This window comes from Peromyscus californicus, unplaced genomic scaffold (assembly GCF_007827085.1).
Source record: "Peromyscus californicus insignis strain IS unplaced genomic scaffold, ASM782708v3 Scaffold_14__1_contigs__length_90479793_seg_2, whole genome shotgun sequence".
NCBI lineage: Eukaryota > Metazoa > Chordata > Mammalia > Rodentia > Cricetidae > Peromyscus > Peromyscus californicus.
The window spans coordinates 54855049-54869025 of NW_026294436.1; the positions used below are offsets into that span (position 1 = coordinate 54855049).

Below are 13977 nucleotides of genomic sequence, written 5' to 3' on the forward strand. Positions count from 1 at the left end.
TTTTAGAGCAGTCACTTGACTTCTGTGACCTCATTTACAAAATAGGACACCTAGGGTTCCTGCCTTTTGGGTGTATAATAAGAATTAAATGAGTTTCCATTTGCAAGATTTTTTTTTTTTTTTTTTTTTTTGCATCAGTGGCAGAATGTACTGGAAGTAAAATTGTTTCTTTTTTAGCTAAATATAGAGTTTGTCAAATCAGTTAATGAAATCTCCCTATTGACTTTTTACTTTCTAGATGGACTTGCCACCTTCAAAAGTTTCCTGAGGTCTGAATTCAGTGAGGAAAACCTTGAGTTCTGGGTTGCCTGTGAGGAGTACAAAAAGATCAAGTCGCCGGTCAAAATGGCAGAGAAGGCAAAGCAAATTTATGAAGAATTCATCCAGACAGAGGCCCCTAAAGAGGTTGGTACTGCTGGGCAGGTGGCTGAGTGCCTCCATTTTTTAAGAGTCAAATCAGCACATTCCCAGGCACACCTTCATGAGCTGCAAGCACAACATTTGGAGCTAAAGGCTACCTGTACTTGTGATTAGACTGCCTAGTAAGCACCTACTGAATACAATGGCAGTATAACTGGGTCAAGTGCCTCTGACTTAAATACTGTACAGACCACTGTACAGCCAATGGCTACAGGAGTCTCTCTTCAGTACCATGCAACCAGCCTTAATTAAGAAGGAAGCCAATGTAAGATTTGGGGTGAAATGTGAGGTCTAGTTCCTTCCCTTTGAAATGTAAGAATGTCAACAACTGTTTTGAAAAGTTATGAGAATTAAATTAAACAAACAGTAGATGTGAGAGAAAAAAACCCACATAAATGTGCCAACTAATTGATGCCAGTGAGTCCCCTGTCCCTAGCCTTTGACGTTTGTTGAGGCAACAGGACTTCCACTCATGGAAACCAAAACAATACAAAGTAACAGTGCGAAAGGTATTTAAAGCCAATATACCACTAACTGACTGCCGAAGAGCAGGTATGTTCAGGTTTCAAGAAAGCTTTGGGGAAGTCTGTCTGCTCTTATCTTTGCCATCATCGATGACACCAAACTGAAAAGCTTGTTGAAAAATCCAGGACGGCCGCAGTCAGACCTGTCTATCTGGTCAGGTCCTATAGTCCCACATGGCTCTCTTGAATCCAAGGTGGACATTGAATGTCATCAAGGTTTGATGTCAAACACATAGGTGATTGAGTGAGCCTTTTGAGTAATCAGTGATCTATTACAGATGATTTGTAAGGGGAAAGATTCTCTCATCTCTCTTCTTTTGCATATGTGATAAATCTTATAGAAGCAACGTGAGATATTTATTCCTTTGGCTGTGTAGTGTCCTTAGCTCATCTTTTCAAGAGACAGATGAAGGTATGAAGATGTAGCTCAGTTGGTAGAGCACTTTGTTAGCATGCAGCAGGTCCTGGTTCAATCCCCTGGCACAGACTAACCACTCAGTAGACAAAGCACTGGCTCATTGCTGTGTTTCTTATGTGGTCAAAACTGCTGCTTCCTGGTTTGTATTCAGGAAGACTGGTTCTAAAGCTATGCCAAGGGTCCCAGGCCATGAACTGTTCTTCACCATCATCAGAAGGCAGGAAACCTAATGGGTAGAGAGAGTCTATAAAATCAAGCATTAGTTCACTTGCATTCAGATCTGTTTGATAAACACACTTGTCATAGAGATGGTCATGAGCCACTTGCATATATATCTTAGGTGGTTGAAGAAGGAAATAGCGTAGGCATAGATTGGCTCCTGGTGGAGGACACCTGGTAGTTGTCTAATGCCGGTTGGCTCTGAACCTGAATCACGTGTTCGCTGCAGGCAGCATCAGTTGCCTTACCCCACTGCTTCTGAAACAGCAGTGGTTTTTCTTACTTCATGGCATCCTTTCTATCCTGCATCTCGATGGTGACAATTCTGCCCCTCTGGCTGGTACCCTCATCAAATCCTGAAGCCTAAGCTGACTCGGTGACCCTGTTTCCTGGCCCACAGGTGAACATCGATCACTTCACTAAGGACATCACCATGAAGAACCTGGTGGAACCTTCCCCGAGCAGTTTTGACCTAGCCCAGAAAAGAATCCATGCCCTGATGGAGAAGGATTCGCTGCCCCGTTTTGTGCGCTCTGAGTTTTATAAAGAGTTGATCAAGTAGTAATCTGATCAATGATCAGATTATCAGGCTTCAGAAATCACCCCGTGAGTTGACTTACATCCTCTGTAGTAGCACAGTATCCCCCAAGCACCTGCACGTTTTCCCATAGCCGCTTTGCTCCCAGATACCCAAACAAAGGCAAACCCTACACTGTGTTGCTAACTCACCTGCTCATGTTGGTTTGAGTGTGGATGTGTTGGCCTTCACTCCTATTTCTTCTTTCTGACTGCTTTGTAATGAAGGTCTATCTACCACGTCTTTGTCAGCCTGAGTCACAGAAAAAACAAAATCCCGTTTAACATAAAGCTGTCTGTGAAAAGAATAGGTGATAGATTGTTCTTTGAACTGGGCTGAAAGGAAAAACAAGCGCAAGGGTCCCCTTTCGAGGGGATTTGACTGGTCTTGTTGATTGTTTTCATTCTCATCCTCCAATGATTTCTGAATTTGGTTAGTAAAAGGCATGAAGCTGTTTATAAGGCAGCCACCGTTTGGTTTTTAAGCAAATACATTGTTTAACATACTGATTTCTCCCTCCTAGAGTACCTTTGTGTTAGCTAGACATTCTAAAGAAGAGATACAATAAATATAGTGTGCTTTACAAAATCAGTTTGAACAGAATGCGTTTAAATTTAGCCCTTATACCTCTAAATCATGAAGAAAAAAAAGTCAGCCTTTGACTCTCTCAATTAGAAATGCTAAGTACCCAAGAATCTGATTGAGCCGTTTCTTAAATAATGAAAAAAAAAATTTTTGACTTCAAATATTTTATTTGTATTAGTTGAAATATCCAAATGTCTGAAAATACCCAAAGAATAAACTAGATATTACACACTCACCCAGATTTCTCCTGTTTTGGAGACCCCAATTAACTACAAACTGTGTGAGTGGCTAGGCTTGTCCATGGAGGGTGAGGTGGGTGGGAAGGACGCCTCAAGGGCAGTGCTGTGAGGCTACAAAGGAATGCAAGAAGGCTTGCTTCTGCAGTCAACGGCAGCATTATATATCCATATATCTGCCCTATCTCCATATAATTTTAAATTTAAAGCAATATGTACACATATATATTCTTCTAACACATAAGGCAATAAATGGGAGGTAAGTATTCTGGCTCCAAAGGAGAAGCCAGATGTATTAAAATTGGCCTAGAAACTTCTTGGAGGAAAAAACTCTCTGTGTTAGTATAGTTTCTATGGTAACAAGAAGAAAACACATTCTTTTAAATCTGAGAATTTAGAAAAAGTGGGATGACCTTTGGAGGGAAAGAATGTGTAGTACTTCTTTAGCATTCCTCCCCTCTCCTCCCCCTGCTCTCCCGTTTCTCTTGAGCAAACTGCCTGAGAAAGTATGAAACTTAGTGTGTGAGGCCAGATTGCTTGTGTCTTACTCTTCCGGAGAGCACACAGCCACAGCTGAAAGTGGGTCTGGGATGTAGGACAGAGGTGGGACTAAATTGTGGTCAATGGACAGGAGGACTCGCTTCTTGTTCTTGAAGAAAGCCTATGATGAGCCTCAGAACTGACTCATAATCTGGGCTTCTGTCTGAGTTTGATTAGTTCTGGGTTGAGGGTCAGATTGATATTTTTTAAAAATCAGCAAAAAGAGACCATCAGTCCGAGAGTAACTGAGGAGGCTGTGTCTCATATGTGCCTGTTAGAACAGGGTTGTTCATGTAAACACACACACACGCACACACACACACACACACACACACACACACACACACACACACACACACACACACTTTCTCCTATATAGAGGACACCTTTTGAAAGGCAGAATCAAATGTACGGAAATATTTTATTCTCCTTTCTCATACTCCAAGCACCACCACCCTTTACCATATAAATTGAACTTGAAGCAAATTTTCATTTCAAATGCAGGAGGTGAACTTAACGAAAGAAGTTTTTCTTTTATCCCATTTATGGACTTCACTCGACTGATGCGTTCCCTCTATAAAATCCCTTTCAAAAAGAAGAATTTGATTATTTCCTAAAGAGCAGTAGGTATCCATTAACAAATCAATTAATAAACTAATAAGCACTCCTTTCTAGGGACTTGCCAAACTATGCCGTCATACAAGTGATGGTTTAGGAATGATTTAAGTGGCTAAATTGGAGGAATGACTTTCCCTCCTGAGGCCGTACGCTCTAACAGGCATTTCCGTCACTTCCTGGGACTTCAGCAGATTTGGAAGATAGTGGGACGCGAGGAGAAGGGGAATTAGGCAGAAAGAGGAAATAGCAAAGAAGTCAGCATCCAGTCCCGTGAAATTAGCCCAGTGGCTAGGAAGTGCAGAGGAACAGCCCCATGTGAAAGACGACCAGACTGTGTTTTACCTTCATCCTCTGGGTCTGCAGAGAGGCATTTTGGGGCTCACAATGAGGCAAGACAAGGAAGTTCACCTTAAGATCCTACAGGAAATTGACTAGAGAAAAGGACAACTATGGAGGGCTTCTTTTTTTTATTAAACTTGTGGGTGCCAGAAAGTGGGGAGTGGAGGGGTCAGTGTGGAGCATCCAAGCATCCAAACCTCAGAGCTAGGGAACTCTAGGCAGGTTTGGGATATAGAGTCTTGGTGTTTAGGCTCTCCAGCATTGAGTCTCTCTCCATCCTACATGCATTCTAGCATCCATTGTTCTCTGAGTACAAAGCCCTATGGTGAACAATTTAAAAGCTACTTCTGGTGTTAAATACACTTTCCCGAAGTAAGTCCAGTGGCTGAGGAGAGCAACTGAGAACCAAAGAAAAGCTTTCTATAACCTCAGTACACCATCGTGGAACTGAGAAGGTTGACTTTCCCCACTGAGGAGACACCCGGGACTCTAAATGGAAGCTTATTGGAGAGAATGATTGATACAACACATATTCAGAATCCTTGGAGTTTTACCCTTAATTAACTATTTAATAATAACCATAGGCATCAAGTAGAGAAGCTATGTAACCATCTTACTCATATCCAGTTTAACGTGATTCTTACCTAGTCCCCTGTTTGACGGGACTTTTCCTCCTCACTCACTTCCGCTTCTCTCCACCCTCTCTGAAACACTGTGTCTCACCGTACTTAGGTAATAACGAATACATTAAGAGCACTTAAGTTCCTGCCTAGGAAGAGGTACAGGCGCAAACACAGACAAAATAAAGGGAAACGCTGAGAAATGCCACAGAAGGCCGGCAATCTGGATAATGTTTGACCAATGTTCTGTCATGAAGCCATCAGGATGTGAGGGAACTACAGTTTTGTTTTTTAATTCTACAACTTGGGAAGTCATTTTCTTTTTAGGGTAGAATGGAGTAGAAATGAGAGGTTTATTAAGTCCTGTGCCAGCACTTTTCTAATAAGTTTCAATTCTGGACCAGTTATGTTTGTTTTCTGATTATTGTACCCAATACTTTGTGTAATATGTAACTCACTCTTACTGATAATAAAATAAATATTAACCTAAACAAAAATCACATATTATATTAAATATATATCTATGTAATGGTTTCACACATTCTCTTGACTTCCAAACATTCTTTCAGGAAGAATTATTTTTTTCCTAGGAAAGGATCATTTCTTTCTCACACTGCTCACAACAGGTGAAGCCTTGGTCCATGGAAGGGATCCCCATCAACAAGATTCAGTCCCCAAAGAGGTTGTTAAACAGCACTCAAAAAAGAAAACAAAAAATACAAAGTATCAAATCTTCTAGTGACCACTTCTCCTTAGGTGGGGTAGCAATCTCCTGTCGATCCTGCTGCTGTCCCTGTGAGAAGCAGGGTGAGCATGTGGTAGTGTAGTATAGTTTGGATCCTATATTATTCAATGCACGTAGTAATTCTTTTCTTTCTACATATTGGTGAAAGGGCATAAATCCCCGAGTCACCGCAAACAGTTCGAATCCCATGGTTTTGAATTTAATACTAAGATAGTTTAGATGAGGTGTGGAATCAGGACTGGATAGAAGGTCAGAGCTTATATGGAAAATGAAAAAGGAAATGAGGAGATAAATAAGATCAGATTTACCAAGGAGAAGCAAAAATGAGAATTTGGGAAAGAAGAAAGAGGGGGAGAGACCTAGAAAGCAATTGAAATGAGTTGTCATTTCCAGCCCCCATAAGGCCTGACTGTATTTCATGCAGATGTAATGCCCCCAGTTCATTTCAATACCATCTATGCGTTTCATGATTTTATTTATCTTGGATGAGCTCCGAGAGTTTCCAACAAGCAGCATTATTAATAACGACCACCGATGCCATCGTCGGTGTCACTGTGGAGGCGGTGGCAGAGCAGTTTGGAGACCTGATCAGCTTTCAGCTCTCTGATTGGCCACCAGGATCAGAGGAACGAGATGGAATCTCTTGAGACCTGGGATTATTGGCTTGAACTTGAGCCGAACAGGCCAAGTGGGTCAATGTCCAATGGAAATCCAACCCTACTGTGTGTCAGGTAAGCCAAAGTCAGGCAAGGCGGGCTCTCCAGGCTAGAAAATCTCATAGGCATTTTTAATTATAAATTCACATTTTCTGAATTATTGGTGTCTAAGTTACTTTCCTGTTGCTGTGGTAGACACTATGAGTACAAGCAGCTTAAGGCAGGGAGAGTTTATTTTAGCTTATGGTTTCAGAGGAATGAGACTTCGTGACTGCCTAGCAGAGGCATGGCGGCTGCAACAGGAAGCTGAGTGCTCACATCTTGAGCCACAAGCTCAAAGTGGAGGAACAAACTACAAGTAGGGTAATGCTGTGACCTCCCAAAGTTCACCCTGGGGACATACTTCCCCCGGCAAAGGATCTCCTGAAACTTCACACACGGCACCATCAACTGGGGACCATGTGTTCAAATGCCCGAGACTATGGGGCACATTTCTCATTCAAACCACCACCATCAGTGTGGTTTCAATTTTCCAAATACAATAGTTTTCCCCATGGCTTCTCTTTTCATGGCCTCTGGGTGCAGTTTATGTTTGAATGAGTCTCATCAGGCCAGTTCTCGGTCTTTTCAAATAATCCACTTTTTGGTCAAATCCTACCCTCTTAATGATTTGATGTGTTAAGATAATAAAAGACATGGATGATAATTTCATTAAAAGGCAAGCTTATGAGTCCTTGCTCCATGTTTGGCAGACAAATTTCCCAGCAGGCAGGCAGGTCTCTGTCATTGAGACCACATTTCCAGGTTGTCTTCACTCTGGGGTATCAGGCAGACTGGCGTGATGGCAGCCACACTCAGAGAAATGGTGCCTCATGCAACTGGAAGAACTGGGACGTGAGACATGGACATCTGTCTTGAATTACGCTGCTAAATGCCTAAAGCCGACTTGCTTCCAAATACAATTCTTGGAAAACACAAAAGACACTTAGAAAGGTATTAGAGCACAAACAGGGGTTTAATGATTAGGGGTGAGTAGAGATTGATGTGTTTTTATTTCCTTTAACTGAACACTTATTTGGACTTCTTAATTTAGCAACTAAAACCTCAACCTGTTCAGGTTTCTCTAGCAATCAACTGACAATGAGTAGGTGGAGATGATAAAGATTTTTAAAACTCCAGGTTCAGAAAAATCCTGTCACTTTCAGGATGGAGAACCCCTTCTCTTCTCCCTGCAAAGGTTCTCTTCAGCTGAGAGACCAGAAGCTGGGGGCATAAAGGTCTGGCATGGACTCCTCCTGTTCAGTCAAATCCCCCTAGTGACCAGTTATGCACAGTGGTCACACACAAGGAGACATCCCAACCATCTTGACGATTTCACCCTGTCTCCGGTCCATCAATGAGGAACTTGGGTTCTGTAGATGTTTAGTGATTTGTCTACAGTTACGTCATGCATAATGTCAGTGATCTTCTAGATAACCCAATTGCAAGTTTATGTTATGCCACATTGACATATATATTATATTTATATATATATAATAATATATGTTCTCAAAGTTGATATCACAGAACAAGATGGTTCAGCAAAATGCTGCTGAGACAGTTTTCCAGTTCTACAGCCACTAGCATTAACAAGCCACTCTTCTGAGTATAAAACACCCTGTTTCAAAGTTGTCAACCATTTGTACTTTAATACAAACTGCACTAACTGGATTATGCACATTGCTTATTTCTTAAAATCTTCCCATGTCAGGTAGATGGCTCAGTAGGCAAACACACTTACGGCACAAGCCTGATGACCTGAGCTCAATCCCCAAGCCCCATAATCCTCCCAGAACCACTGTCACCCATCAAAAAAAGACAGGAAGGGACGAACTGTAACCTCAGCATTCTTGTGGAGAGATGGGGTTTGGAGAAAGGAGAACACACTAGAAGCTTGCAGGCTGACTGGCCTGGGATACACAACACAGCAGAAACAAGGAAAGAGACTTTACCTCAGCAAGATAGAAGGAAAGAACCAACTTCTGAAAGGTTGACCTCTGACCTTGATACACATGCTATGACGAAGGCACCTCCCTCCCCCCAACACACAAATTAATAAATATTTTAAAAACATCTTCCTCAAGACAGCCATAGAATTAGAGTACTCTAACGGGAGGACTGGTTTGATTGAGGGATAAAACGTTCTGACCAATGTTGTATTTTGACCATTGGTAATCCATACATGCTGTACATGGCCTCATTATCTGACAGTACCAGGTGACAAATATAAATTTGAGAGCAGAGAAGCAATCTTTTAGACTGTTACTCTAGCCATTACTGTCTTTTACTTCATTCACTGCCTGGAGATGAAGACCTGGATCCATTCTCACTCTGTTTCCCATGTGTCGCTCTCAAGCTGCCTTTTGCAACTCATTGTCAATCACCCAGAGTTCTCCATTATGTACAAATTCTCATAGGAAGAATAACACAAAACCCGGCAGATTTTTTTGAGACAAAGGAGAAAACAGTTGAGAGCATCAGATCAGATTGTTCTGAACTTTGGATGGCTTCCCACGCCCTTAGATATCAGGCCCCAAAGACAAAAGGTCTTGCAGAGTGGAGCATGCAGATCCATAGGGGCAGCTTCACTATTCATTAACGGAATAGCACCTCATATACCCATTCATTTAAAACTCACTCAGGGACCGGGGGTGTAACTCAGTGGGCAGAGTGCATTCCTGGAATTCCCAAAGCTCTAGGTTCAATCCCCAGCACAACATATATCGGGCTTGGTGGTACATGCCTGGAATCCCAGAACCCAGAGGTAGAGGCAGGAGGATTAGAAGTCCAAGATCATCCTCAGATAAATAGCAAATTTAAGTCCAGCCTGGACTATATGAGACTCTGTCTCAAGAAGAGAAAAGTGAAAACCTCAGGCCTTGTTGTTAAAAAGCAAAACACAAATTCACTTCAAAAATTGCTAAGTATTGACTGCCTGGCATTTTGGATGATTTAAATCAATATACAGTGGTATTACAGACAGTCTCACATGGATTCCCTCGGAAATCGCTTGTGTGTTGAACAGGTTATTCTAACTAAAACTTTGACTGCTGTCACTCCAGTGACTAGCATCCTGAGTCTTCAGCTGTCCCACAGCTGACTCTAAGCTGGCATGTCAACACGCTACTTAAAGCTCCTAAAGCTCCCACCATGCCAGTCTCTCTCCTGGTCAAGGCCTTTTATTATGTTCCACTACTTCATCCAATCAACACACAGACATTTTTGGAGAACTGAGCAAACAAATGTCACCTTCTCCAGAGATGCTGCCTTAATCCCCTCCAGATCATATCTAGGGACAATGGATGACATCCCTCCGGGACAGTTAGGAAATCCTCTTGGAAGAATGTTAGCAATACGAAGGTTTTAATTTACAAAAAAGGCATGCAGAAAAATATGCAGATGCCAACTCCTCCTAAATTCCTAGGAAGATGGACAAACGAAGAAAATTAAAATTAGTGTGGCTTCTAGCTCTCCCCTCAGGAAACAGTAGTCCCTACACACACTGACATCCACGATGATAAATGCCAGCTCAGAGAAGAACAGCAAAAGCAGATGGGAGCCTGTGGGACCATCAATAACCACAGAATCCTCTGGGTCCAGCCCCTAACGTGTTTCCTTCAAGGTGTCTACATTGCTCTCCCTGGCTTCTGACATGGCACCTTTTCTAAATAAGTAGGTCAGGCATCTATCACGTTCTTTGTTTCCATGCATCTCCAGCCAATTTTCTAAACAGGAACGGGAAAGGGAGAAAAATAAATGGATTGTCTAGATTCTTGTCTCTGGCAGGTAACTACTGCGTGACTTTTCATTCTGATACCAGTTCTGCCTCACAGAGGGGGGTAAACATGGAGAGAAGGCTAATCTCACTCATTTGAAGCCCTGCTTGCTTCCTCCAAAAAGGCTTAATGGCACTGGGGATTTGTTTCTTCCCAGAGTACTCTTTCAGAATGACTAACTGTAAGTAAAGAAAGTAAAACCGTCTACTTTTTAGCTTGTATGAAGGGGTCTTTTATTTTATTAATCAGCACTCAATAATGCGTCTGCATATGAGGATCGAGGTAGTTGAAATCCAAATGAAAGGATTCATTTAGATCCTGACCCTTCAAACCATGCAACAGACTAAAAGGAGACCTCAAAGATCCAGCAGGCAGGGACTGATAAGAAACTAAATCTGCGGCTCTTTGAACTGTAAGCACAGGCATCAGAAGATGGCCCTAGGGCTGGGAGAATGGCTTTCTAGTCACAACTGTCATCTCCCTCTGGTTGACTCAGTCTCCTGTCACTTAGACTCACATAATCCGAGTTGTAGCCTGCATTCTTCCTCTCCAGATCCTTTGACAACACAAATAATTCCTGAGCAGACTCATTTTACTCTTCTGCCAAAAGGGTATTCTGTAGCACAGAGAAGTGATCCAAAGTAAATGAAATTAGTTAAGTCTACAAAAGGTTTGTACCATGTGAAACAGAGCTGCCTTCTGAGCTCCCCAAGTCGGCCAGTTTGCTTCTCTCATTCCCCATGCTCATTTCCTTTCATTCGCTGTGATAAAACACTGTGACCCAAAGCAACCAAGGGGGAGAAAGGGTTTATTTGGCTTATACTTTCTGGGTCATGGTTCATTTTTGAGGGAAATCAGGGCAGGAGCTCAAGCAGTTCTTGAGGCAGAAACCACAGAGCAGCATTGCTTGTCAGCTCACCCATAGACTCAAGCTTAGCTCCTTTCTTCGGGAGCCAAAGACCACCTCCATAGGACATGGTGCGGCCTACAATGTGCTGGGCCCTCCTGTGTCAGCTCACAATCGAGACAACTTCTCACAGACATGCCTGTGAGCCAAACTGACCCAGACAGTTCCTCAGTTTAGACTCCCTTCTCAGGTGACTCTAGGCTGTGTCAAGATGACAGTTAAAGCTAACGAAGGCACCATCTTTCTGGTATGACTCATTAAGGCACAGTCAAAGAAAGAGGTGTATCAGTTATAATCAGGAGAGAGGGCAAATGCAATGGGTCATCATTTCCATCTCACTACTAGTTCCTAAGTGCAAGCTACAATAAGCCTGGAGCTGTGTTGCCTTCATTATGTCCCATGAACGTAATCTCAGCAGCTCACACAGAACTGCAAGCAGGTAATTGGTCTACCAGATGTCTGCTGGAGCTGCCTTGACTCTTCAGCTACAACTATCCTAAGATTTCATCGTAACTACTGCCCATGCAGTTTTCCATGACCTTACTTCACTTGGTCACCGTTGTAACTTGGTGAAGTGAGTGGGTGGTACTCAAAATGCTTACTTTACTTATAAGATAGTCTGGAGCTTAGAAATTTGAAGATTTTTGCGAAGCCACTCCCAGCAGAAGTAACAGAGGCCAAACACGGAGGGCACAGGGGAATGGAGGATGGGCCCTGTGGCCAGCATGCTCTTGCTATGTCTGTCTCAGTCTGTCTTTCTCTCTCTATTTTTCCCTACTTCTCTCTTGTTTCCCTTTTTGAGGCAGACTCTTGCTATATACTCAAGCTGTTCTCAAACTGGCAGTGCCTCAATTCTACTTCCTGTGCTGGGATTACATGCTCCTTTCCCAGCTCTGACGCTCATTTTCTTATGTCAGCTTCTATGTGGTGCTGTTCATAAATTCAATATTTACAGTATTGGGCTCCTTATACAGACTGGCAGCTCCTGAATGATGTCTGAATGCTATCTATGTATTGATCCATAGTGGACGTGGGTATGAGTATACAACAGATATAATTTTTTTCTTTGAAAGTTTTTCTCATGTAGGAGACCACCAAGATAGCTCCATGGAGAAAGGTGTTTGACACTAAACCTGACAACCTGTGTCTTGTCCCTGGAATCCACATGGTGGAAGGAGAGACCAAACTCCTGAAAATTGTCCTCTGACCTTCACAGGTGTACCTTGGCACATCCACCACCATCAAATAAATGTAATTAAAAATTTTAAATAATAAAAACATTTCTTACTGGAGCTGGGGAGATAGCTCAATGGGTGTCAGATGCCCTGGAGCTGTAGACTCGAACTCAGGTCCTTTGCAAGGGCAGCAGTCTCTCCAGACTCCACAATGTGAACTGTGTAAGGATTTTCACTCCATTTTTCTCACGAGGAACTAAGAGTCAAAGAAAGTCAGCAGGAACCCCAGGCCCCCAGCTGGAGAAGAGCAAGATGCACATGGTGTTCTCTCAGTCTTCCATTTACTTTTGTTTCTTCCGCTTTAAAACTTCACAACAGGCCATTTCACAATGCAGGAGGCTTAGGCTTTCCAAGGTATTCAGTGGCCTAGAGCCCCGTGTTCAGAGTGCCTCTCCTGCTTTCTCTACCAGGACAAGCGCTCTTGGTCAGTACCCTACTCCTCTACAGAGGACCATCCTCACCCGTCCTTATGGAGAGTCACCTCCGGGACTCCAAGGAGCTCATATATTCTCCTAGCACAAGGAAGTAAGGGCTATGTTGAGATTTTGTTATGTTACAGAGATTTTCCATGAGAGCTGCCATGTCAAATACACTCTTGTTCTCCTCCTAAGGGCACTGGTCAGACTCCTAGTTTCTCCCAGCTACATTCTGACTTTGCCCAGACACCATGTTTGCATAACTGGATTAACAGCCATCAATCAGCAGCCGTAGGAAAACACATTCCCAAGCTCTGGAAGGCAAACAGCCCAATTTTCTGGATCATGAGCGATCACTGGAACAAGTCACATAGAGCCAAACAAAACAAAACAAAACAAAAACAACAACAACAACAAAAAATTTTAGGGAATGGCAGTCTAGAAGAATAAACACAATGATCCCAATCTGAGTCTAAGTCTCGGAGGAGCAAAGCCCAGGGCTCTGGGCTTTTCTGCATTTTAAAACTGCCCTAAACTCAGCTTTGGAGTTAGCCCATATGTATACATGAACTGGGTTCTGACTGTGTAGCAGGCTCCATGCTAGCTAGGGATACAGCCATGAAGAAATCCCAGTCTCTGCTCTTTGAGGACTTGGGAGTTTGTGGAGAAGATCTGTGTACAGATGGAGTGGCAAACTGAGAAGATAAATGACATGCTGAAGCTCGCAGTCTGGAGATTCTAGAGAAGGGAGCCGCCAGGTAACCTCTGTTGTGTGGTCAGCCCCGTGAGTGAATTTCAATGCGTTTCCAACATCACACTGTCACTACTGTTTACTTCTCACTTGTAGAGTCAGACAGGTGCTGTGGTACAGATGGCCACACCCACTCTCCTCACACCCAGGGTTAGTCCTTCCCACTGGGTGTAGGTCCTCTCTCTTTCCTTCCCAATCCATTCTTTAAAGACACAACCATGAGGTCACTTATATATGGAGAAATTCAGACCACAGCTCTTCCAAAGATTTTACTCTATGTAGTTTCTCTAAAGTAACAATATTAATAAGAATAAAATTGTTGTTTATACTATATGCTAGATATTTTACCTAGTTTT

The 13977-nt window shown here is 42.7% G+C and overlaps 1 protein-coding gene across 1 annotated transcript in view; it reads left to right on the plus strand.

Moving 5' to 3' along the window:
• The window catches only part of Rgs5 (regulator of G protein signaling 5), a 42442-nt gene extending 36805 nt beyond the window's left edge, over window positions 1-5637 (plus strand). The window contains exons 4-5 of the mRNA XM_052737525.1: window positions 239-405; window positions 1982-5637. Coding sequence (XP_052593485.1) covers window positions 239-405; window positions 1982-2143 — 329 coding nt within the window. The 3' untranslated portion in view covers window positions 2144-5637. The remainder of the gene's footprint in view (window positions 1-238; window positions 406-1981) is intronic.
• The last annotated feature ends 8340 nt before the right edge of the window (window positions 5638-13977 follow it).